The sequence below is a fragment of the Pseudopodoces humilis genome, chromosome 6 (assembly GCF_049639895.1).
Source record: "Pseudopodoces humilis isolate 2021_Gansu_Grassland_sample_001 chromosome 6, ASM4963989v1, whole genome shotgun sequence".
Lineage (NCBI taxonomy): Eukaryota > Metazoa > Chordata > Aves > Passeriformes > Paridae > Pseudopodoces > Pseudopodoces humilis.
This window is the reverse complement of record NC_142205.1, coordinates 30,750,198-30,776,280: the sequence shown is the minus strand read 5'-3', so window position 1 is coordinate 30,776,280 and position 26,083 is coordinate 30,750,198. Positions and strand designations below refer to the sequence as shown.

The 26,083-nt window shown below is 35.8% G+C and overlaps 1 protein-coding gene across 6 annotated transcripts in view; it reads right to left on the bottom strand.

Moving 5' to 3' along the window:
- FAT1 (FAT atypical cadherin 1) overlaps positions 1-26,083 on the bottom strand; it is a 104,764-nt gene that overhangs the window by 13,879 nt on the left and 64,802 nt on the right. For all 6 annotated transcript variants that reach the window (XM_088056245.1, XM_088056244.1, XM_014261033.2 and 3 more), the window contains exons 8-18: positions 20,215-20,490; positions 19,802-20,012; positions 13,274-17,341; positions 12,458-12,654; positions 10,971-11,124; positions 9,277-9,510; positions 7,652-8,041; positions 6,331-6,545; positions 5,787-5,924; positions 5,345-5,488; positions 2,865-3,062 (exon numbers count right to left, since the gene is read on the bottom strand). In XM_088056245.1, coding sequence (XP_087912371.1) covers positions 2,865-3,062; positions 5,345-5,488; positions 5,787-5,924; positions 6,331-6,545; positions 7,652-8,041; positions 9,277-9,510; positions 10,971-11,124; positions 12,458-12,654; positions 13,274-17,341; positions 19,802-20,012; positions 20,215-20,490 — 6,225 coding nt within the window. The remainder of the gene's footprint in view (positions 1-2,864; positions 3,063-5,344; positions 5,489-5,786; positions 5,925-6,330; positions 6,546-7,651; positions 8,042-9,276; positions 9,511-10,970; positions 11,125-12,457; positions 12,655-13,273; positions 17,342-19,801; positions 20,013-20,214; positions 20,491-26,083) is intronic.

Here is a 26,083-nt window from a genome sequence, read left to right as displayed (position 1 = left end):
TTTGCCTAGATCTCTGCCTGGAAACAGGACAAGGCAGGCAGTTTAGCTACAGAAGAAATGCCCAAGGGAAACAAGAAAAGGCTCAAAACAAACAGACAAGCAAAATTATAACAAATGGGCAGCAAGTAGGAAAGAAGAGCCCCAAGAGAAATGGTTTTTCAATAGTGCAGATATTTAAAAATGTGCTGTGGTTTTAAACCGAAGACTTCAGTGTGGCATAAAGGACTGCATGACTCATAGCTGAAGATTGTGCACACTAATGCTGTGAGACATTTGTTAATGGATAATCTATTTCCTTTGGAGAGAGGACAAGCAAATATGAGTGGCATGCCCATATAAGGTGACCATTGGGGGGGAAAAAAAAAAATCCTTATTTCTCTAAAAATGACAAAAGTAAAGGCTTCTGGAGGTAGTGAGTGCGTAAAAGTGCATATGGGGAAAGTTTGTGTGGTTTTAGTGGTTTGTTTTTTTTTTTTTGTTGTTTATGAGTTTTTTCAAATGAAACTATGCTTGTAAATTAAAAACACCACTACCCTCAGCAATCCATTCAGAAAGCATCTAAGGTAAAAGCTGTCAATACTGAAAAGCACACCAGTAAAGGTCAGTGAAAAACTGAAAGTGGGTATCGAGAGATCATACGCAGCCATTATTAACCTGTAATTTGCAAGATCAAAATGCATAAATTAACATAATACAAACTTGAGAAAATGGCTTCATATAGACTTTAAAATATATTATTTTAAATTAACAAAGAATATTTTTCCTCAATAGCCATACCTATAGTTTTGTGTGTATCATTGGAACTGGAGTCTTGTGATAACTGAATGCTAATTTTAGTCTTGGATGATTTCCTACCCAAGGATTGTAAGATAATAGCAGAAATTGCAAAATAGCAGAAATTGCAAATAATAGCAGTATGTCTATTGAAAAAAATCCAGCAAAGTGTAAAATGACAAATGGGAATTAAAAGACAGTGATATATTTCAAGAATCCAGTCTTGAAACTTGGAAATCAACAGATTAGACAGGTCCAAAATACAGAGACTGGGTAGTGCAGCACACAAAAAGAGGCACATTAGTACAGTCTGCTTTAATGATTTACAGTCTCTGAGAAGTCTTTGTTGTAAGTGAGCACATTTGTTTTACGACACGTGTTTAGCTACTGGATGCCATTTAAAATAGTCCATATTCATTCCCTAATAAAAAGGCACTTTTCAGCTGCTGTGCTGAAGACAAGATAGCTGAAGTACTGACAGGCTGTTTACAAGCAGAGTAGAGACCAGAAAGTGGCTTAGAAATAAAAGAATTGCAAGAGTTCTCCCAGAAGAAGATGTTAGACAGGTGTCTCACACTTAAGAAGAGCCAGGCACATAAGGAAGTGCCAAAGATGCAGCTAAATCATGGAATGTGACAAAGTCAGTGTAACAGTCTATACAGAGCAAACATAACTGCCTGTACATGCATTTATAAGAATACATTTTAGAAGCAAAATAAATAGAAAATAGTTATTGCTTAGAAAAGATTTAAAGTAAAACTTAATCTTGCACTACACTGATTCCACATACAGGAAAAACATCCATAAACAAAAAGGTGACTTTGGCGTATTTGGCATACCATTACTGAGGAAAAAATGGCTAACAGAGAAATTATATACCTGTCCCCATTTTAATCCCAATTCTTAAACCCTAAACTAAAATACACTTAAATGAAACTATATCTGTCCTTATACTGATGGTTCTTGGTTACTAACATTTCAGTGACTCAAACAGCACATTAGAGTATCTGTGTGAATTTTTCCTGCTTTTCCCAAAGAAAACAGACCTTATGTAAATATGTCACAATTATCCCAATGTGGCCAGAATTCAGAATACACTGCTTTAAATGGTATTGCTCTAAAATTCTGCCAATGCATGTTTACTCATAAATTATCTGCAATAGTATGCATAAGAATAATTTGGAGAGTGAAAGAAATTCCTCATGTGAAAATGAAGGTAAGAATTTTTTTTAAAAGCTGAATCTAGATGAAGTTTAAGAATTAAGGCCATCTGTTTTCAGCCTACCAGTTTTAAGTTGTCTGTTCCCAGCTGCTTAATTTATAACTGAATTTAAAAGGACTAGATAAGATTTAAACAACTGGTTTTAACTTTCCTTACACTAGGTTACAAAAAGTATTTGAGAGAACTTAGCTAGGTTATTGTAACCTTGGGCATGGTCTGGTCTTTCTGCACAACAATGGCAAACAGAGCACTATTATAGCACTTCAGGGTCATTTTTTGAGTTTTGTGTTGTGGTTTCCACTGCAGGATCCTGAGATCTCAAACTGCTGCACTGCAAGTTTCAAAGCTATGAAAAAGGTCCAAGCTTAAAAAGATGTTTTCAATTGCCATTTGAAAAAAAATATGTGGCAACTTATGTGGAAAATTTTTCATTACTGGTATATTGTGCAATATCCCTGCTTTCATCATGTGATTTAGTCCAGCACACAGCTTCAAGGGTCAAAATGATAGTGGCAAGAGGAATTCTGCAGTCAACAGTGAGTGGCTCAAGGGACCTGTCCCCTGCTGGCTTTTCAACATTGTAACCAGAAAGCAAAGGGCTTATCAAGACCACTCAGTTAACATTTCACTTACACCTTACTTCTACTGTGAGTTTAATTGAACTTCCCATTGTAACCTGTGTAGATTAGCATTTAAACCAACAGACTGTCTATGAAGATGTCACCTTCACAGGACATGCCCCAAATGACTACTTGGCATGTCAGATCTCCTAACAGAAAGACAAGCGGTGGAGTGAACGTGAGCGGGAAAAGTTAATTAAATATTTACAATGCAAAGCAGTAAGAGGAACATGACAAAACCATCCTACCTTAACATGAAGCAAATAGTGATCTCTCACTTTGCGATTCAGCGCAGCACTTGTGGTCAGAACTCCCTGCTGGGTAATGTGAAAAGTTCTCTCTTCGTTTCCAGTCAGGATGGTGAAGAGAAAAGGAGGGCCATTGTGAGAAGAATCCCTGTCTGTCACCACTAGCTGCAGCACACTGAATCCAACAGGCTTATTTTCCTATAGATATATAATACACAGTGGTTTGGTTATAACTGGGGATATGGTCTGATGCTGATTTCTTCCTCGCAACAGAAACCCCTCAAAATGAGTGTCAAACCAGTTTATCAGTACAAGAGAAATCAGAATGAAAATATTGCTTCAGGGAAACTACCACCCTCTGAGAATAAGACTCAAAAACAGTAAAAGGAGAAAGGCAGTTTTTTAAACTTCACATTGTATTTCTGACAGTAGTTCAGCCTTGACACTTTACATTTTCCTCTTCTGGTCTGAATTAATACTACTGTAGCCTAATTACCAAGTCATCAAAGATTTGAAATTTAGAGAAAACACCTGTTAAGAATAATCTAATGCCTTTGTTGGGAGGACTAGAAAAATACACTCCTCCATCTGACCCCTTGTGCCCCTAATTAGAGTTCTGACTACAGCTGTGGCTGCTACAGCCACCATCCAGTTAAAATATGAAATGCAGGTTTTAAATTTTCTTCATAAAATACCTTCAAGTTTGCATCATGTGGATGTCTGAGGTTTCCCAGACACTTCACATACATTGGATTATAATATATTTTACCCACACATATAACCTTATCTGACACATTTAACACCTCTCCCAGAATACTCGTGCTCTACTGTATCAGCTGGATTTTTCTATATACATACTAATTTGAAAAGTACAAAAAAGCAGAAACATTATTTTGAAGTACAATGATAACAAAATGCTATCCCTTTCAGAGATGTAAAATCTCCTGATAACCTGATAACAATACTCTGTTTCTGAGAGAATAAGTCAATTTAGTTATCAGATACTGCAAAAAGATTAAGCTTTTTCCCTTTAAGCAAAACCAAATCATTGCTTTAAAATACAAATATTTACAGTTGGACATCCAAAGTCATTTGACTTTCCTAAGTACACTTTCTACTGTGTCCAAATATATCCATCTCCAATACAAGAGGAAATGCACACCAGCATTCTTGGGCAACTCCTCCAGCTTCTTCTCTGCTATCTTCAACTAGGGCAGGCCCATATGAATGAACTATAAAACAAGAGGTCTTCCTTTTTAATTAAGGGAAATAGTACAGACATTGGCTACATAGTCTGCAGTTTAGGAGAGACATTAATTAACATTTATTTCAAGAAAGACTAATTGGGGAAAAGAAGATACATTTGACAGCACACAAACATAAACCTTTTGTTTTGGTTTGTTCTTGTTTTTTGTTTTGGTTTTTTTGGGTTTTTTTCTGGTTGGTTGGGGTTTTTTTAAAGCCAGATCCAGGACATCTTACCTGCATACTGTGATTATATTGTATATATTCATTTTACCCTATTTCAGAAAGCTGCCTTTACAAATAATGCACATGTGTCTCAAAGACAAGTGGTGGTATGTTAGGATGGCACAGTGCATCAGGTAACATTGTCTGATCCTCACTGATCTACTGTACCAGGCCAGGAAACACTAAAAGGACACAAGGGATTGAGCTCATTCACATTACTAGTCTACAAAGGTCTTAATGCAATTCCTCTGTTGACTTCCATTTATTTCCTATTAGATTTAGGAGGACAAGAAGTATAGACGCTGACTCTGCTGCCTTTGCTTCAGCAGTTTTCTGAATCGGGCAAGTACATGGCAGACACTTGAGAATGTGGCCTACTGCTACCATCCTATGGTGTAAAATTAGTCAAAGGATTGGTATGCAGCCATATGAAATTCCACTCTTGTTCTAACTGCTGCTCATCCCAGAGGAGGCCAGTGGGAATTAAGGCTTAACCTATGTGCCATGGTGCAGAACAATAGCTTTACAGTAACAGGTACCTAAAGGATCTTTTTCTAAGCAGTAATTCCTATGACTAAAAAGAAATAGCAAAATTATTATGTATTTTAGCGTCCCTGTATGATTCTAAGATTGTTCTATGCATAAATGGAATGTATAATATATATACATGTACACACACAAGGAATCTGAAAAAGAATCCAGAGAAGTTATGCAGTCTCCCTCACTGTAAATATTCAAGAGCTGCCTGGACTCAATTCTGTGCCAAGTGCTCTAGGATGAGCCAGCTTGAGCAGGGAGGTTGGACCAGATGACTCACTGTGGTCCCTTCCAACCTGAGCCAATCTGTGATTCTGACAACATGCAATGTAAGTTTCTACATAACGTGCAAACGGTAATTTTATAACTCTCAACACTTATATGCTAAGCAGTCTCACTGGCAACCTTAAATAATTAAAAATACAGAAAAATTCAAGTCACAAGTTGACAGACCAATAACATTATTCATTTACCTGGATGATAACACTATAGTTTCCTTTTGAGAACACCGGGGGATTATCATTTACATCAGAAACATCAATGTTAACTGTAGTTGTATTAAGCTTAGGTGGGCTTCCATTATCTGAAGCTTGAACTGTCAAGGTATATCCTGAAATCTAAAAAAATAATAAAAAAAAATTTAAAACATTTACTGAAGAGGAAAAAAGTAACAAACTCAGATTTTGTTTTATGGAAGAATTATTTTAGCATAACCCCCAGTAAAGCTTTCCTTCATATACTTAATCCTTTCTCTTCCTTTCAGAAGTACTGATACAAAGGGATGCTTGCACTTTATTATAGCGTATTAATTTTGGAACATGAAATGTTAATTTACAAATAGAGTAAGAAAATGGTGGTCATCAATTATGTATAGGTAAATTAATCCCAGATGCCCTAAAACCATAAAAAACTCACCTTTTCTCTGTCTAGAAGCTTAGTCACTTTTATTTCACCCCTGGTAGGGTCAATTGTAAAAGGATTTCCTTGATTGCCATCTATAATTGTGTAGTGAATGCGGTTGTTGGAAGGTCCATCAGCATCATCTGCCATAACCTAAGAGACATTACAGCCTCATTTAAAACTGGTTGAAATAGACTCCAGCACCTCTCAAATAAACTGATCCTGAAGACGATCTCTTTTGGTTTAACAAATTCCACAGTTCACAGGAGAAATGCCATCTCATTAGAATATACCAACATCACTCAATTTCCTGAATTTCTTCAGAAAGTTAAGTCATAGTCTCATGAGGAAAACATAAAGACATCACAAAATATTATCTACTTTCCCACAGCATCTGAAGTCCCTACTTCTGAAACTTGCAATTTCAAAGTAAATTTTCAATTTACTCAGTGGCAACATCCATTCACTGATGTTCACCTTCAGATCTATACTTATTCCTTCAAGACTGAAAGCATGATCATCATGACAGAGTATTTCAAAGTAAAAAAACAATACATACTGTAATAACTGATTGTTCAAGCGTAGCATCTTCACTGATTACTGCAGTGTAAGTGTCTTGGCTAAACACTGGAGAATTGTCATTGATATCTGTGACATTAATATTCACTGTTACAACATCACTTAAGGAAGGTGTGCCTCCATCTGTGGCTTCCACTGTCAAGTAGTACTCATGAGAACTTTCATAATCCAAACTCTCAATGATAAAAATGGCTCCTAGGGAAGGAAAAAAAAAGATCCTCATACAAACTCTGCTACTGCTGTAGTATTATTATGTAGTATGATTATGCTTTACACATGTAAGTAAAAAGATGCAAAGTTCCTGCCACTACTGCAAGATTCACAATTCAAAACAACCTGGCTGACATTTTGTAATGTGAGTTTTTAACTGACTAGATATGATAGTGCAGTCCCTAACATACACACTGATTTGCTGGATAAGTTTTTCTGGAACTTTTTCAAGTATATGAAATTTCAAATATATGAAGTTTATCTGACAAAGTAGTTCTATACCTTAGTACCACTGGAAAAAGTAGAATTGTAATTTCCACTACACTAGAACAATTAACTACCGAAGTATTTAATTAGAATTAACTTTTGGGCAGAAATCTTATTAAAAAAAAACAAACCAAAAAAGAATACCCAGACGCAAACAACTTTACCAGAAATTAGCTCTAGAAAAAAAACTATATAAGTAAACAAAACTAAAATTTGTTATTGTTAAAATTTGAGGTGTTAATTGATTTTTAACAAAGAATTGTCATTAACAGGGAAAAATTCTCAAGGTTACCTAAATAGTCCCAGAGACTAAATCTGATTATCATACAAGCCTAAAATCTCCACTGTCATGCTGGATATGTTGAACATCATATTCTTTTTCCAAGCTCCCTTTAATGCTTCCCTTTAATATTAAACTTCTCTAGGATTACTGCCTTTGTGGACCAATGACTAGTCTTCCCAACCTATTTTATTTTTAATCCTTCTTTTGCCAAGACTGGCTATTCCTTCTGATTATATACCTTTGTGGAAAGAGTTACATTTTTCATTACAGATCTATGTCTTTCCACCTGCCTGCCCCCAGAGTGGGGAATTTCCAGTTAGGACACCCTTAGTCTTGCCAGCTAAATGGATCTAATCCAAGTAATAATCCAATAAATTGAAGCAACAAATAAAGTTCCTATTCTACATTTTACAGCACTTCTCTTAGTAAGCATGCTGGCAAAATGGGTGAAAAGAGCAGCAGCAACTTTACAGCCAGGATGATGTCAGTATGGCATCGTGCTTGCTTGGCCTAAAGTATATTTACACTTGTAACCTGTTACCTGTTGTCGAATCGATGCTGAATTTTCCATGCTCATTCCCACTGACTATTGAGTATGTGATTTCAGCATTGGCTTCAATGTCTCTGCTTGCAGCATAGATCTGGAGAACTTCAGTTCCAACCAAAATGTCCTCTGATACACTTGCACTATACTCCCTATGCTCAAATACGGGTGGATTATCATTAATATCCAAAACAGAAACTATAAGACTACTTGTTGAAGACAGTCTTCTAGGTAAGCCTTCATCTGTAGCCTTCAAAGTTAATGTGTACACAGCTTGTAATTCCCGATCCAAAGGCTTCTCCAAACGAATGATTCCAGAGAATTCATCAATAGAGAACTGCCCCTCTGCAGAGTTCACCAGTGCATAATGGATTTTACGGTTCAACCCTGCATTTGGAAAACAATTTTCAAGTATGAAGCAGCCATTAAAATACATAACAACAGAATAATCCATCTGATAACTATGGAAATAAGACATGCATGTTAAATATTTTAATTCATGTTAAAAGTAGATTTCAGAAATAGTTAAAGTCTCTTGTGAAGGCCAGAATTACTTCCAAAAAAAATTAAGCTAACATTTAATTGCACTGATTTTCTGTCATACAGAAAACATGAACCATGGTTCTGCTTCAGTTACAGCACTAGTTGATATGAAACAATTGTTAATATAAATGTAATTATAACTTTAGAACAAAAGAATCTGCTTAGCAAGCTTATAATAACAGAGGAGGATATGGGAGAGTTAGGTTGCATCAATTAACTAGACTCAAAACCAGTAGGTTTATTTAAGAATCATGCCCCAAAATTAACAGGAGATAATTTCTAGCAACATTTCTTTATAAAACAAAAACATTACAGATTTTAGGGGCAAGTATTTTGGTCCACCTGAACTTCAAAGACTAGTGAAGTACGAAAACGTGTCTGTTACCTTCCAAATGAGTAATCTAGCTTTATCATAGCACAAAACAGGTCAGTTGTTGTAGAGACTGAGGCAACTATTCATTAATACTATTTGATTAAGAAATTGATGAGATGTGGAAATCATACACTTCTAAAAATACTTTATGCTGTTGTGTTCCTTACAACAAAGCCTATGAACAAACTCTTTCTAATATAATTTTCACTTAAATTCTTGTAACTGAAGAAAGAGACAGTAAAAATCTTAACATCATACACATAAAGCTACAGCTGACCTAGGTTCTCTTGATGCTATGATCATTGATGGCTGTCCTGAGAAGCACACTTTCAAAAATCCATGAATGCCCATTTACATGAACAGAAATGGCTTGATAGTCCTCATACTTACATCAGGAGAAAAAGGATGGACCTAATTGATCATAACATTAATACCTTATGACACTAAAAATATCCTACATTTTGTCTCTCCCCCCTCTCCTCTTTTTTGCAAAGACACTTAGGGATGTCTTCCAAGCTACTCACACGTGGAAGTAAGGTGTTAAATGATTTAGTAGATGAAAACATATCTTTCAGGAGTCTAATCCTGAATGGTATTGAAAATCTGTCAGCTCTACTGAAACGCTTGACACCTCTCAGGATAAAACTAAAGAAATAATACTGTAAGTCTGAGAGCATGATGAAAGCATCAGTCAAAGAATGCATACCTGCATCTGCATCTGTTGCCTGCACTCTTGTCAAAAGGGTTTTAGGCTCTGTGTTTTCAAATACTGTAATGGAGTAAGCATCAGTTGTAAACTCTGGGGCATTATCATTCACATCTTCCAGAGTTAGGATAATGTTAGCTTGGCAGAATCTTCCTCCTCCATCTGTGGCTTTCACTGTAAGATGATAAACTGCTTGCTGCTCACGATCAAGTGCCATTAATGTTTTCAGTTCACCTACAAACAGCATAACACATAAATTGATGCAAGTTGTAAGGCTAAAGTACCCCTAACATGTTTTCCCCTAAAATCAGAAAAGCTAAACAACAATTTTCTTGTTTACAGTAATTTCATCAGTGGCTAAGTCAACAGCTGTACTGTATTAATAAGCTCCACTCTGGGCAAAGCATGTAAGTGACCTGCCTCTTCAGCTTGAAAAGATTAAGAACTAAAACCTTTTTATTTTTTTTTTTTCTAATGGTCTTGGAACAGAAATTAGCTGAACTCGGATAGTGCAGAGAGAGAATGTGTATACATACAAGAAACTATGTGTGTTTGTGCAAAGAAGATTAAAATATTACAACTCTGGCTTTAAAAAAATGCAAGGTTAAATCCATGTCTGGGTTTTCTGGGCTATTTAGCTGTATTCTTTCCATAGCTGTTGGTATTTCCTCCTCTAACATTCCATGAATAAAGAGCTATTCACTATGAGGTCGTAACTTCTGCTGCAGATAAACCTCTAGAACTCTAACACATATTTTCTATCAAAAGTGACAGAAAACATAGAGGCTACTACTGTGTGTAGTCATTGTCTCCTTATAAACAGTTCAAAAAAGTATTATGAAACACTTTCTGTGTTTTGGTTTGTTTTTTTTTTTATTTTAGCCCTACATATTCTCAATTTATGTAACAACACAGTACCACATCACACAGGTGACATTCAAAGTCAGGGAAAAAAACCAAACCCATGAAGTAAGGTCCTTCTCATTTATTTTGTCACTAAAACTTTTCTAATCTTTTCTACTTGCATTACATTTTTGTATTCATCTTATTCCATTTTTTCTATACTGTTAACCTTCCTACAACTTGTCTACTACAGCCTGCATAGTATAAGATTTTGGCAATAGCTGTGATCTATGCTATATACTATACTACAAAACACACAAATGCCATGAAGACCAAAGTGAAGCAAGATGAAAGTTAATCTCATTTATCCTTTTGAGTTAATCTCATTCTAATAAAACTGGGGGCACTTCTGGTGTTTGCTATGGAAGGAAATTTGCTGCTCCATCTAACCTCATCCCATTTAATTTTCCAAAAAAAAGATGGCATAGAGAATCTGAATGAAGATGTGTTCAGTTACAAACCATTATTGTTACTACTACAGTGAATATAAATAGAGAAAAATTTATGGCATACTTTTATTCCAGTCACTTCAGCATGGATGTTTCTGGCTTCAGGGCAATTATTACCCTGTTTATGCTTTAGGTCCTCATATATTAAAATACTTGGCTTTTGCCTGACTTTATTCAATATATTATTAGTATTTGTGCAGTAAAAACTCACATTTTAAACTGTTGTTACAATAAACCAACCCTTAGTGGAAAGTTTTAACAACTGACATTTATGTCTTAATGTAATAGCAAAACATTTTATAAAATGAGGTGACTGGAATCTTGTGTATAAAGTATTATTACCTGTGTCTGGAGTGAGTCTGAATTTTTCTGCTCCTGTGCCATGCAGTGTGTAAGTAATTTCTGCATTGGAACGAATATCAGCATCTGTAGCAGACACCTGCATTATCAGTTTGCCAGGAAGGGCATCTTCAGGAACTGAATCAGCATATAAAGTCTGCAAGATTTAAAAGTTACATTGAAAAACTAAACATACAAAGCAAGCACAGCTTGGATAGGGGGAAAGGAAGAAGGAACGATAGAGGAAATAATGTTCTGACTGAATGTTTGGTAACATATAATGTGAACCAGAGGATGAAATAACTGTAAATTGAATGAACTTAATGATTTTCTAATTAATTGCTTCACCTTTATTAGATTATTCAAAAAGGCATTTAATACTGCAGCTATAAGGACTATTGAATATCACTGCATTGCTCAAAACTTGAAATACTTGTAACTGATTAACTGATAATGAAACATGTTCCCAAAATAGGAGTTACAAATTTTTGCTAATCTCATTTTTATTTCTTTTAGTGGATTATCTTTTCTAGGCCTGTCTCAATCTACAAGAAATCGATATCTGCCTTTTTAATGACACAAAAGCTTCTAGATTAAATTAAAAAAAGAAAGAAGGATTCAGAATTTTAATGGTACTAAACACTCTTACAACTCAACCATGTCAGGAACGTGCATTAGAAGCACTAAGCCTTGTAACACCAATATTAACAAAGTGGAAAATAAAAGGAAAAAAAAGCTAAAAATCTGACAGTATTAACTGTGTATAACTGCAACCATTTACACAGGAGTAACCAACATAAACATCAACTAAGAAGTTCACTATGTTCTCTGTATAGTTGTCCTTCCCAGTACAAGGGAAGATTTCAACCTAGTAATATCAAATCTGTGTTCAACTATGAAAAGTCCAAAAGAGGCAATAACACATCTTGCAGAGACTATCTCCCTGAGTTTTTTCCAGTCCTTATTTTTCATGTTCATTTTTGCAGACTATAAAATCTGGTAAGGTAGACAGCTTTGTAACAAGAAAACATTTATGGCTTACAGAGTTTTGGTGCTGTTGACTGCAATTGCAGGGTAATGTTCCACTCTTTTCAACTCTTTTATCACAGGAATTACACACATATTTCAACTTAACAGTGGGATTCAGCTTTCTTTAAAACTTTGCTTCTTTCATAAAATAGAGCATACAAACGATGATGACTGCAGTTTAAAAAATACTTTTTTGAAAAGAATTAACATAGGAGAAATGTACTACAATTCTCCTTATATCTCTCAAACAGCCACTGAGTGCAAGTGAATTGTCTCCGGATTTTTTAAAAATTTGTCTGTGAAGTATCTTTTATTTGACTGCATTCTATCTTAATAGTCCAAATTTTTGTTACTGATTCAAAAGGAATAGCTATTTATCAGTCTCCTGAGAAGCAATTTCAGAGAAAATGTAAATTTTATGTATGAAAGCAGCTGGTAATGGAAGATACAAGACTGCCTACCTTTTCACAAACAGGGCTATTATCATTAGCATCAAGGACTTTAACCTCCACCACAGCTTTAGCAGCAAAGGTCCCATCAGTAGCTGTGATATTTAGAAGATAATTATCCTTTTCTTCCCTGTCCAGGGGCTTTTTGACATAGACCTTCCATTCATTCTGTATATTTTCAATAGCAAACTGTCCCAAAGGATCACCTCCTGAAATATGAAAAGAAATATTTATTTTAAGATCGAGATTTCTACTATTACTCTATCAAAATTAAGGTATAGCTCAAAGGAAAAGGAAAAAAAAAAAGGCAAATAAGCAGCCACTCTCTGTGGCTTTATGAGGAAATAACTTCATTGACCTGGTAGAAATTATAAGTAGATGCTCACACAGCCAATTCAACAGTGGCAAACAGAATCTATAAAAATTAATGTAGAAATTATTGTAGCATTGTAGAAAATATCGTATCATGATATATGGTAAATAAAAACAATAAAATACTCCACTAGAAATTAACAGCCTATTATTTAGTGAAATTTCTTTCATTTGTTCTTTAACTACATCATTAATCTAAGTATAGTATTTTAAATAAAATTTGATATATAAATAATATACAGAGAAAGGCATTTTAAGCAAGGCATACATGAAACCAAGTCAACTAAAACTCATTTTTCCACTCAAGTTTTTAATACTCGTATTAAGACACACACATTCTCTCTTTGCAGCTCTATGGTTTCAAACACTTTCCAATCTTTTCAAAGATTAAGTTGTATCTCCCATCATTCCAGCACCACCCAAATGATGATTCTGACATTGCCCAAAAATATTTACCTGTGATGTAATAAAAGACTTGTCTATTGGTTTCTTCTGTATCAGCATCTGCTGTACTCAAGATGGCAATTACCCCACCAGGAGGGTCATCCTCACTGACTGTTCCTTTATATATCTCTGCAGTAAACCGTGGAGGATTGTCATTCACGTCTGTGACTGTAACTTCAACCACAGCCATAGAAGACAGCTGAATTTTTTCACCCCGGTCAGAGGCAACCACTGTGATTTTGTACTTGTCTCGTTCCTCGTGATCGAGTTCTCTCAGAGTTGTAATCCAGCCAGTTTCCATGTTTATGGCAAAAGACTCTATAATGTCTAGCTCTTGAGAAGGACCCAAGCTGAAAGTAACCTGCCCATTGAGTCCTGAATCTAAGTCAGTTCCTTTAACCTGTATGACTCTTGTTCCAGCTGGTGTGTTTTCTACAATGAATGCTTCATATGGGTTGGACTCCAAAATGGGTTTGTTATCATTTGCATCTTTTACTTGAATGCTTACCTCCACTGAGGAAACAACATTATAACCTTCATTTACATACTGTGCTTGAACTGAGAACTGGTACCACTTAGTTGTTTCATGATCAAGGTTCTTCTCAAGTTTCAACTCTCCTGTCTGTCGGTCAATCACAAAAAAGTCATCTCTGTTGCTTTCAGGAGTGTTCCCTTTAATCAGACTATATACTAAAGTCTGATTATGCTCTGCTTTGATAACATCTATCACAGTTCCAATTGGAATGTCCTCAGAAACAGTGTAAGAATAAAATGGTTCTGAAAATTTTGGAGGAGGCACTTCTGGTGGGAGTATTCTAGCATAGACAGGAACAACTGACTCTTTCTGAGGGGATCCACCATCAATTGCTCTAACAAGGAAAGTAAGAAACTCATTTTCCAAACCAATTAAGCTTTCTTTTGTAGTAATTATACCAGACAATGAATCAATTTCTAAATTCTCTTCTACATTTTCAGACTCTGCTTCAATAGAATATGTGATGTCTGCATTTGTACCTTCATCAGCATCAGATGCCCAGACTTTAATGACCGAAGTACCCCGTGGAACATCAGATCCAATGTTTACTTCATACTCTGTTGCTCGGAATTGAGGAGCATTATCATTGTCATCTGTAAGTATTACATTAAGAGTACAGAAAGCAACTTTGCCTCCTGGATCTTTGGCCATTAAACTAATGGCAATTACTTTTTCTGCTTGTGTTTCACGGTCAAGCTTTTCAGAGGTAAATATCTGCCCTCTCTCATTTGTATAAAATCTGTTTTTGGCAAACTCATTTACAATGTGGTAAGTGATGTGGCCATATGTACCAGAGTCTTCATCTGTTGCTTTGACTTCAGTAACCAAAGTATGCAATGGAGCATTTTCAGCTAGTTCAACCTCATATTCATTCTGGCTGAAAACAGGACTGTGCATGTTGGCACTGATTACAGTTACATGGACTTGGGCTGAGCTTCTAAAGACACCATCAGAAACTGACACATTAAGATTATAGTGTGACTTCAGCGTCTGTCTGCGTAGGTTTGAGATGGTGATAATGCCAGTTTTACTATTAATCACAAAATTCTTCTGATCATTTCCTGTCAGAATGGAGTACTCCAGTTTGTCAGCATCTGAACTATCTGCATCTGAGGCTTGCACACATGTCACAAAATGTCCTCGAGGAGCCAGTTCACTAATTCTGGCTTCATAAAGCAATTGGCTAAAAAGAGGGGGGTTATCATTAAGATCAGTAACATCCACAGTTACAATAGTATCACTGCTCAAGGGCAGCATGCCCCCATCTATGGCCCTTACAAGCAACTTGTGTTGCTTAATTTGTTCATAGTCCAAAGTTCTTGCTGTAAGAATGAGTCCAGTGCTGCTATCTATGTGAAAGTAATCATGGCTTTCACTGTTATCCTCAACCAAGTGATAGGAAATTCCCCTGTTGGTTCCAGAATCGGCATCTGTGGCGCTCACTCGTGCAACAGATGTTCCAACGACAGATGCTTCAGAAAGTGTTGCAATGTAAGACTGCTCAGCAAACACAGGAGGGTTATCATTGATGTCTTCCACTATTATGTCTACAAACACATCAGCATGAGCCCCATTTAGGGAGTCGGTTGCTCGGACACTCAGTTTATAGGCTGGGTGAGACTCAAAGTCAAGAGGGGCAACCACATTTATAACTCCGGTGTTGAAGTTGATAGTGAACTGATTGAAAGGATCTCCACCTGTGATGCTGTAAAACACCTTGAGTCCTTCAGGGCTGTTTGCTTGTACATGTACCACAGGACTATGGAGCTGAATGTTTTCTGGTATCTCTGCACTGTAGAAAGGCTTTTCGAACACTGGCATAGCTTTACTCATTACTGTAACTGGGACTCTAACTTCAGCTGAAAATGCAGGGTCTCCTCCATCTTTTGCCACTACTGTGACCAGATACTCCTTATTTAGTGTGTCTGGTTCAAACTTCTTCTTCAGGGAGATTTCACCATTGGGATCAATCTGGAAATGTTCATGATGCTCTTTGAGATAGTAATGCACCTCTCCATTTTTGCCTGTATCTTTATCTATTGCTGTCACACGTTGAACAACATGGCCTGCTTCAGAGTCTACTTTAATAACAGCATAATATGGAAGATTGACAAAAAATGGAGCATTATCATTTACATCTTCTACTGTGACTTTAACTACAACGTGTGCAACAACTGATGGTTTATTTTCCTCCGTCACTTCCACGACCACATCAAAAGATTCTTGCTGTTCACGATCAAATGGTATTCCCGTTGTTGAAAGGACTCCTGAAGTTTGGCTTATTTTAAATCTGCTGTCTGGATTTAGAATATGGTAAAACAAAGGCTTATTTATTTGATTCCCTATAGCAGTAACAACAGCAATTGTTTTTGCCTCTGTGGAATTCTCCTGCACTGTTGCAGAGTAAGAACTCTGTGTGAACTTCAGCTGGCTTGCTTTGCTTTCTTTTACATTAATTTTTACAGATGCAGTGCTTGCAAATCTGCCATCAGATGCTCTCACTGTTAATTCGTATCTGCTTCTTAACTGAGTTGTGTTTTGTACCGTTATATCTCCAGTCTTAGGGTTTACTGAAAATTTTTCTCCAATGTTGCCTTCAATAATGGAATAAATTAATTGGGAAAAAACACCTGAATCTGCATCTGTGGCATTTACGCTGATGACTTCCACGCCTTTGTAAGTTGGAACCAGAAGGGATGTCTCATATAGCTCTCTTGAAAACACAGGAGGGCAATCATTGATGTCAATCACATAAATAGTAACATTAGCTGCATAATCCGCATATAGACGTGGTATCCCTGTATCATGTACTTGCACTGAAAAGTGGAAAATATTTGTCTCCTCGTAGTCCAGACTCATTACTGTCCGAATGGCACCAGTGCTAGAATCAATGGCAAAATACTGGCGGACAGATGGTTCAACAATTTGATAAACAAGCAAAGCATTAGATTCTTTATCAGCATCTGTAGCTCGAATTACTAATGGGATATTCTTGTCAGTCAGAACCACACTGTTAATTGAAGCTGATTCGCTGATGAGTCCTGTATATTCAGCCTGCATAAAAACTGGTGCATTGTCATTCTCATCCCGAAGATGTACCAAAACTGTTGCATTGCTGGACAAGCCAGCCATGTTTGTTCCTTGCACAGTTAGAGCATAAAAAGGCAAAGTTTCAAAATCAAGCATCTTCTGAGTAACGATGACACCCGAGTTGGGGTTGATAGCAAAGGCATCATCTGTATTACCATCTTTTATTTCATAAACTACAGAAGACTGACTGTATGCTGCAACCATTCCAACAAAACTGCCAATGTTAGCACTTTCACTGATTTCTGTAGAATATTCTTTGGCTGTGAATTTTGGTGAGGCATTATCAGAAACTGTAACAAATATGTGTACTGAGGTCACTTCACTCATTGGAGGGTGCCCTTTATCTGTAGCTTTTACCATCAGGTTGTATTCTTCCTGGTTGCTACGATCTAATTCCTTTGCAATTTTAATCATACCCAAAATGGGATCAATAAGGAAGGAATTTCCAATATTCCCTGTGAAGAAAGAAAAAGCAATTAAGAAGGAGGTATACAGAATTTAAGGGATGACTGCTTATTTAGCTCTATATTTAAAGAGACACAGACAGAACACAGAGACTATGGAAGTTTCTTAGTTTTGCTTGATAAACATTTGTTAGCCTGTCTGGAAAGTTTTCTGTAATCAAGATTTGGCAGCAATTCTAACGTTACTTGTGGAAATACTGCATAAAATATAGTTAGCAAAGCCATCCAAGACTTGAAAATAAATGCAAAAACTTCCTTTTAGCAATCCTAAATATTGACTGTAGCTAAAAGAAACTTATATTCCAAAGTTAACATTAGTGGAATAAAAGTTACATTTTATAATCTAAAATAACTGGAATGTTTTAGACAAGAAAAAAAGAAGGGCTGTAACAAACACTTGAGAATCTTAATTGTTTATACATGTATTGTTTAATTCACTGCTTCAAAAACAAACTTTGAATTGGACAAAGTTACATCTCAACTTCCTATTGATACACAGACAAGTTATTCCCCTGGGATAGTATTAAAATAAAAATAATGCCTGCTGAGAAGAACTAGCTGCCATTTAATATAAACAATTGTTTGCTTCAAATTTTGAAATACACAGATGAATTACACTGCATACAAGACTCTGGGACTCTGCTCATGTATTAAGTATGCTAAGATTTAACATTTTACTTACTTAAAAAATTACATTATTAAAGCCATGCTCATTAAAGCATTATTAAAGCATGAAAAAAAAATCATTAAAAACTTCTGAGTTCTGCACACAAGAAGGTAAGAAGGAGGTTTTGTGTTTTGTTTGGTTTTTTTTACTGTTGGGTTTTTTTTGGTTGGGTATTTTTGCTTTTTTTAGAGGAGACTCTAAACACAGTGGCATTCTTAGAATATCCCATTACAAATCTAAGCAGCCATTACAAGCATTTAAGGAATGTTCCTTCCATTTGCTTAGAATATCAATTATAATGCTTTGACCTCCCAGTAGATCACAATCCTGTAAAATAAAACTTACAGGTCTTACATTTACTCCTACAAAAAGCTAGAAGAAAGGAAGGGAACAGCATGTTGCTTCATTCTAGACTGCACATACATTTTTTCTTGTCATTGATGGGCATTCATAAAACAACCACTAACAAAATGGAAAAGGCAAGAGAAAAATTTAATGGGCATTGGTGTCCTGCTTAGTAAATGTCCTACTTCTAGAAACAACAGAAAAATCTCGTGTAGTTTAAGCAACTTATGAGACACTCAAAAACATTAATTCTTGTCAGAGTATCATAATCACAGCTTTGTTTTAATACAGTGTTAAAGTATGCTGTCATATGAAAACAGGGCTTTGGGGAAGAAAAAGAAAATATTTATATTAAATAATTCCTATCCTTTACTCAGCAATTTATGTAAAATAAAAAAAAAATAAAAGCACCTGCACATATCACTTGCATTCAACAGTAACTGAGTAACTTTTTGCCCATTGTTTTTCTCTTTAATATACAGTCTCTTATGCTTACTGTGATTTTTATTTTAAATTACTTTTTACCTTGAAAGTAAGACTTCACATAAGAAATTACATTTAAATAACTTTTTTTTTTCCTAGTCATGGTGTCTACAAAGCTCAGGACCTTAATAATGGCAAACATGTATGAATTCAGATTTAATGGACTGAACCAAAACCCACTTCTGTCTGGCAAGTGAACTCAATCAATGTCATCTAATACTAAAAACTGCCACCATTTGAGTCACATTGTTGTAGGCAAGTTCAGAAAGATATTCTGAGGTTAAAAATAAGGAGCAGCTCTTTCCTGGCCTGCAATCTGAAAGGAGTCTTAACACCAAATAGACCAACTCTTAAGGAATTTCTCAAATATTTTAATAAGATAGAATAGCAGTCCCACTACTAAAATTAGCCAGAGGAAAGTACGGAAAGCAACTCCTTTGCTGCACCTATCAGAAAGTTTACCTTAAAAGCTGGGATTATTTAGGGGTTTGGTACATGCACATTTAAGTTATTTTTGAGCTCCTTACTTCTGCATTATATTGAACATGAAAGCACTTGTCTCAGGCTCTTACTCTATTCATCAAATCCTTGCTTTGCCTAAGCCACAGAAAATACAACTTACAATATCAAAATAGAATGCATTTTTTAGACCTGAATGGAATGATTCTGTAATTTCTAAAGAAATTACTCCTTTTGAGCATTTCAAGATGGCTTTTTCTTCCCCTACTAAAATATGCCAAATTTATCTAGAGGATAACATAAATAGCCAAAGGATATAGATGAATACTTGTAATTTTCTTTTAAATACTCCAAGGCTGTATCTTCAATACATCTCTCAGAATATGGCGCATAAACCTGCACTGCCCCCCCTTTTTTTCAGCTATGTTTTTACACATCTACAGTTGAAAAAATATCAGTGAGTTCAATGGACTGAAAATGTAAGAGAGTGAATATACCTGATTCAATAGAGTACACAACTTCTGCATTTTTTCCTTTGTCCTTATCTAATGCTGTAACCTGGAGTACTGCTGATCCAATAGCTGCTGACTCATACACTCGTCCTTCATAGGAAGGGCTGGTGAACCACGGAGCGTGATCGTTTGTGTCACTGACATTAATGATGATTCTGGCGTAATTGCGCTTCACAGGAACGTCTTGGTCTCGAACCTGCAACCGTCAGCACACGCCCAGTAATTAGCACTGCTATTTCAGTAGTTCAGATATTAGTAATAATTCAAGGTGCAATCAGTCAAAGACTGCACACAAATTAATCATACAAGTAAATGTTTGAATTATGGAGACAAACTAAAATGACATTAAAAGGTATCTGTCATTCACAACAGAAGAAATCTCTCTCATGCGTACTTACCATTATTGTGAGAATATGCTGGTTCATGGTCTCATGATCCAGTTTTTCTGAGGTATAAAGGGAGCCTGTTGCAGGGTCCAGACGAAATTTTTTAAGACTGATGGGATCAGTACTGCCCTGCATAGTATAAATCAGTTTATTCTTCTCATCTCTGTCTGTGGCACTGACTTGCAGAATTTCTGTCTCTGGTAAGGTATCTTCGGGTATAACAACTTCATATTTTGAAGCAGAAAACTGAGGCCTGTGATTATTTGTGTCTATGACTTTGATGTACACCTGAAATGATACAGTGGGAAGGGGAAAACATTGATATTTGGCAAAAAGAAATGACAGGAGGATATTTCATTAAAAATCAGACCATAATACTGAAGTAATACCACCTCAAGATAATTTTATTTTGCTGGAAGGAGGAGAGATCCAAGATGCGTAAGGAAGAAGAGTATCACTAAAGCCAAATTTGCCTTACCTTTCCCAAAGTCAAATCAGAAATATGTACAACCAGAAACATCTTAGATAAGACATCTTAAAAGGAATGATTTTTGTCCAAAGTAAGAAAAAAAAAATCCCTGTTAAATTTGGAATTAAAAATTAAAAATATACAATATGGATCTTAGAGTGGGTAAAAATCCTGTTTTGGGGTGAAAATTTACAATTTTAAGCAATGTTTTTTCAAGGTGTGCATGCACTATACTCCTCCTTTCCCTCACATAAAAATAGTCCTCTTTTAGCCCCTCACATCTGCAAGCTTAGGCAAGCATAGAAAAGTGGTGGAATTGCTACAAAAGTACATTATTTCAAAGAACTGCAGGTGGTATTGCTTACTATTCTCCAGCAATGCACCACAATTTCAGCATAGCTTGCTGGTCACCAACACTATTTCTCTGAAGTTGTAGTTAAATTAAAACAGCTGCTTCAAATTTCATCTTTGTATAATGTTGCTCACCAGAACCACACAAGATCCCTGCAGCCCCACTTGCTTTTCACAGCACCGAAGTTTTGTATACAAAGGGTAAGAACAGGCATCCTGTTCCTTCAACAGTGATAATATCAGGCAATGGAGTTGGCAAGGGGACAGCAAAGCTCCAGCAATACACAGCTAAATTCTTTATGTGCTGCACGTACAGCCATGCTTTTATCCACCCAAGGCTAAGGTGCTTTGTACAAATTTGTTAAGGGTTACATATAAACAGATTTTTTAAAAAGGTACTTACAATACTGTCAGTGGGTTAAATGGCCCTTTGAAGACACTTACTACTTTCCTTTGGTAACTGGTGGAATCTACAGATGTAATTTAGACAAGGTATCAAGCTGCATGCAGTAGAAACTAAATTAAATTAATCCTGATGGTGGCAAATAATTAGGAAATGCCATATCTCTTGCTACAGGAAGAGGAAATGTCAACCTTGCAAAACTAGCATCTTACACTAAAACGGAATCATTTGGCACACTGATAAAATCCCTCGCAAAATGTTGCTATGGAGATGAAGGAGTTTGGTTTTGTCACGGATTAGAAACAGATTAAAGGAAAGAAACAAAGAGTTAGAATAAATATTGACTTTCAGTGGGGAGAAATATTAATGGTATGTGACCCAGACTAACAAATTAAATTGGAAAATGAAAAGCTAGAATAAGTATTATGTTAAAAATGTGATCTTTTTACATTGCCATGATTAGACAGGATGCAAAAAAGCAACACAAGCACAATTGTTAGTTTCTTTTTAAAGTCTGTATAAATAAAATACATTTTAACGCCTCTTGGAAGAAGAAAGACAGAAGGGTCTAATACACTCACAAAGCAGCATTTGAGTAAAAACAGCTGCTCATTGAACAATGGCGCGCAGGAAAATTAAAAATTATACCAAGTGAACAAACAATTAAAAAAGCCAAAAACATAAAAGCCCAGCACTCAATACAAATCAAATTATAAAAACATTTCTGCATGAATGAAAGTTTTAAAGGCTGTATATAATTACAGCATTTCATTAATGGATACAGTGCTTTCAAGATAAACTGATCACCAATTATTTTATTAAATTTCCACCTGCAAGAGATTATTAAGGTTAAACTCAGAAAAAAAACAAAGTGAAAAGATAAGGTGTCAAATGCAATGAATTTAAATTAAAATTGCTATTTAAGTTCATGTCTATTTCCACTTCCAAATGAGGAAACACAGAAACTTTGGTTAAAACTGGAAGTGAGAAGGTATGCAACTACAGAGCAATTCTGTTCAGCGAATCACTGGAGCAGAAGACATGTCCGCCTTGCTGCTGGTAGTACACAAAACAAATAAAGACAAGCAGCATTTCTAGAATGGAGCTCCAGAAAAAACCACCATGCAAATTACTAAGTTCAATGCCAGGGATGTAGTGACTGTAACACCAGCATCAGTACCTGCAAGACTAACCATGTATATAACAAACCAGCTTAACCAAAAAGCGAGTCATTGATCATAGCATCAGGATTTAGCATCAACTCTGGTATTAGCTAGCGAAGCAATTAAAATGACACATGAGGAGACATCCTCCAAAAAGTACTGTTGGGCTAAACAGAAAAGGACTTAGCTCCTCAAAATGTACAGCATTACTAAATATGAGTTATTAAAAAAAAAATATTGCTAAGAAATAAACACAGTGACTCAGTCACTACAAATGGTTAGCTCAGGTATTCCATTACTTGTCACATTAGTTGCTCAGGCTGCAATTTTTCTCCACGCTGGTTAGCACAACTACAAACACACAACTTCATACATTAGTGCAATCATTTTAAATGTACTCAAAATCAAAAGTTTATCTTAAAACTCAAGTGAAAAGGGTATTATTTACATACTCTAGGATTCATTTTTCTCTCAGTGATGCTATTATTTTATGCCCCTGCACAGATTCTGGTGCACAAGCACAATGTGACCTGATTTGTTCCCTTTTGGTAACTTGTCCAACTCTGCACACTGGGCTGCTTTAATAAGGACAGAGGGAAGGAATCACCCAGTCCTGTTTGACACTCACTGGTGGGAATGTAGATCCACTACAGTGTTAAGTGCAGTCTCTCCTGCAGTACAGGAGAGACACTGACAAAATGAAACAAGTCCAATGACAGGTCATTAAAATCAGTGGGGACTGAAAAGCAATCTGTCCACAGGAGGGGTGCAGGACAGAGAGCCAGACTCTTCTCAGAGATGCACACTGAAAGGACAGGAGGTGACACACCTAAGCTCCAATAAGAGAAAATACAACTACACATAAGAAATTTCTTTTTTCCAGGAGAGTTGTTAAACACCAGTATAAAAACAAGTCCAAGGAAGAGGTGCTGTGCCTAGTCATGCCAGGGAGTTAGAACCTGGTGAGTCACTGAAAATCTTGATCAACTTTGCAGTTTGCTTTGCATTGACCACAAGTTTTACTCGAACTCCAAGGTCTCTTTCCAATGTAAAGTACTAAATAAAGATTTAATAAATTTACTAAGGAAACCCTATTTTCAATTCAGGAATTCTTACTGAACCTAAGTGACAGGTGCTAGTTGTGCAATTACTTCTTTAGCGTAAAAGGACTGAATTTTCATGTAAACTGTTAAGACCTTGAAGTTAAATGGAAAGCACTTGCAGAAATAATTGTGAGTGTAGTTTTAAAGACCCATACATAAGAATATGGTTTAGTCTGTCTGAGAACAAAACACATGAAGAACTTGAGCTATTCTAACATAACATGTAACATAAAATAAAACTAGCTATTGAACATTTCTCAGTGAAACAATAAGATTCAATTCAAACGAAATATGCCAATATTATCTCTTAAGAGAGAGTTGCACATTAAAGAGGCACAATATAGAAAAGCTTGACATCAGCAGACCATAACATCATCTTTACAACAAAATGCTCTGGGACTAAAGAAACTTCACTCATTCTGCAAAAATATGCAAGGGCTGTATTGCACAGCTGCCTTCTGCCCACAGATCCCACTGAGAGCAAAGCACTCTGGTTATACAGAGAACAAAGCAGCCCAGGATTACTTTGAGGAAGGACTTAAGTCTATTAATAATCTGGCAGGTGAAACCTAAATTTGCATAGGAATGTATTGATTGTGACTAAAATGAGATATGTGCCATTGACAAATCATACTCAATGTGCAATATTTAAATATAATGTTCATTTAGATTGCTTTAGTATCATTTTTCACTTACTGGTCCTATGTGGAGTTTTAAATCTACTCCTCCTGTCCTGACATGTTTATAACCATTTTCATAAATAAAAAGTTGTATTATCCAGAAATAATATAACTTAATTCCAGTTTTAAATGTTTCTCTATAGCAGTGTAATCACAAGCAAAAACATATGCAAAAAGTGTAGTAAATGAAGATTATTCAATACTTCATTCCCAAAGTATCATATCCATATACATACTGCATCAAGCAAGATTAAATATTCTGGAATAGCAAAGCAGTAGGTAAAATGCTGCAATTAGCTGTAAACTATCTAAGTATTAATCTCAATGAAAAAAAATTGATATACATAGCAATGACTGCTATAAGTGGCTATAGCTAGAAACAGGACCATTTATTTTTGTTTTCCCTCAAAAATCAATTCAATAGTTCATTTATCACTACTTACAGCCTGTGAATAACCTTTTCTGTTTCAGTACATAGGTACACTGATTTGTGGGATTTAGTTATTTAGTTTCTGTATTTTTATTTTATTTTAATCATAATCCTTCCAAGCATGACACTAGTAATTTCTAAAATCATGTCAAACACCACTACTGTAGGCCTGGAATTTGTTTGTCCTTGCTTTGCCTCATGCATTTGGTATTTAGATGCATGCAAAATTCTAATAGCTTCCACGCCTACTATTGCTTTATTTTTCAAAAAAGCTATTTAACTGAAGTCCTGAAAGAGTCAAATGCTCTACAGATGTTAATGGCCCAAAGCCAGCAAATGCCTTCCAGTTTAAAGTCAGATTCAATACACTGCTTTTATACAGTAAGACTTTCATTTCTTGTGCCACTTCCCAGTCTCTTGCAAATGCCATTTCCTTTTTCAAATTAAATGTAAAATTACTCACTCTGATGCTAATCAAGAGCTCTTAAATTTCTTACTGTATATCCAGTGTTTATAGCAGTTACTTTGTAAGCTAAAATGTATGGCATATTGTTGTTCCTCATATATGCACTCAGAATTCAGAATTTCCTTTGCTTGTCACTCCATTTTAACTGTTTATCAGGTCTTAGAAAAATCCAGGGCCACATCAGCCTTTAAATGTTAATCATCAGTATTTCAGCAGTGAGTAATGGAATTTACATACTGGCAGCCATAAATCACACTTTCAGTTTTGATTTTGTATCAACATTTTTAACATGCTAATTTAAGCCTGATCTGAAATGCATCTTTTGAGGGTTATTTTAACAGATTAGGGCATTTGGGTGGGCCAGGAGTTACGAGGGAGATAAGATAATAAATTAAAAACAGGATAATGCGCCAACAGTTGCAGTTTGAACTAGTTCACACTCAATCTAATACACCTCAGTGAGACTCCAACAGCAGCAGTGGAACTTGTGCTTATCCCACAAGCAGGGCAAAAAGAAGACAAGGCAAAGGAAGTCTTTGTGCTTGTTTGCAACAGAAACCACAATCTCTGATCCTGCCAAGCCCAACTGAGAGAGGAAGGGAAAGATATGAAAAACAATCACAGAAAAAGTAGTCACAGAAGTGACACAAACTTGAGACTACTACTTCAATTCTTCTGGAGAAGGGTGCTGTGGGGTGAATGTTTATAATGTTCACTTAGATTTACAAAATGTTAAAATAACAAATTCATTTATAAAGAACTTGAACAAAAATTACACTGTGCATTCCCCCACAAAGAGCTAAATTTATCACATAA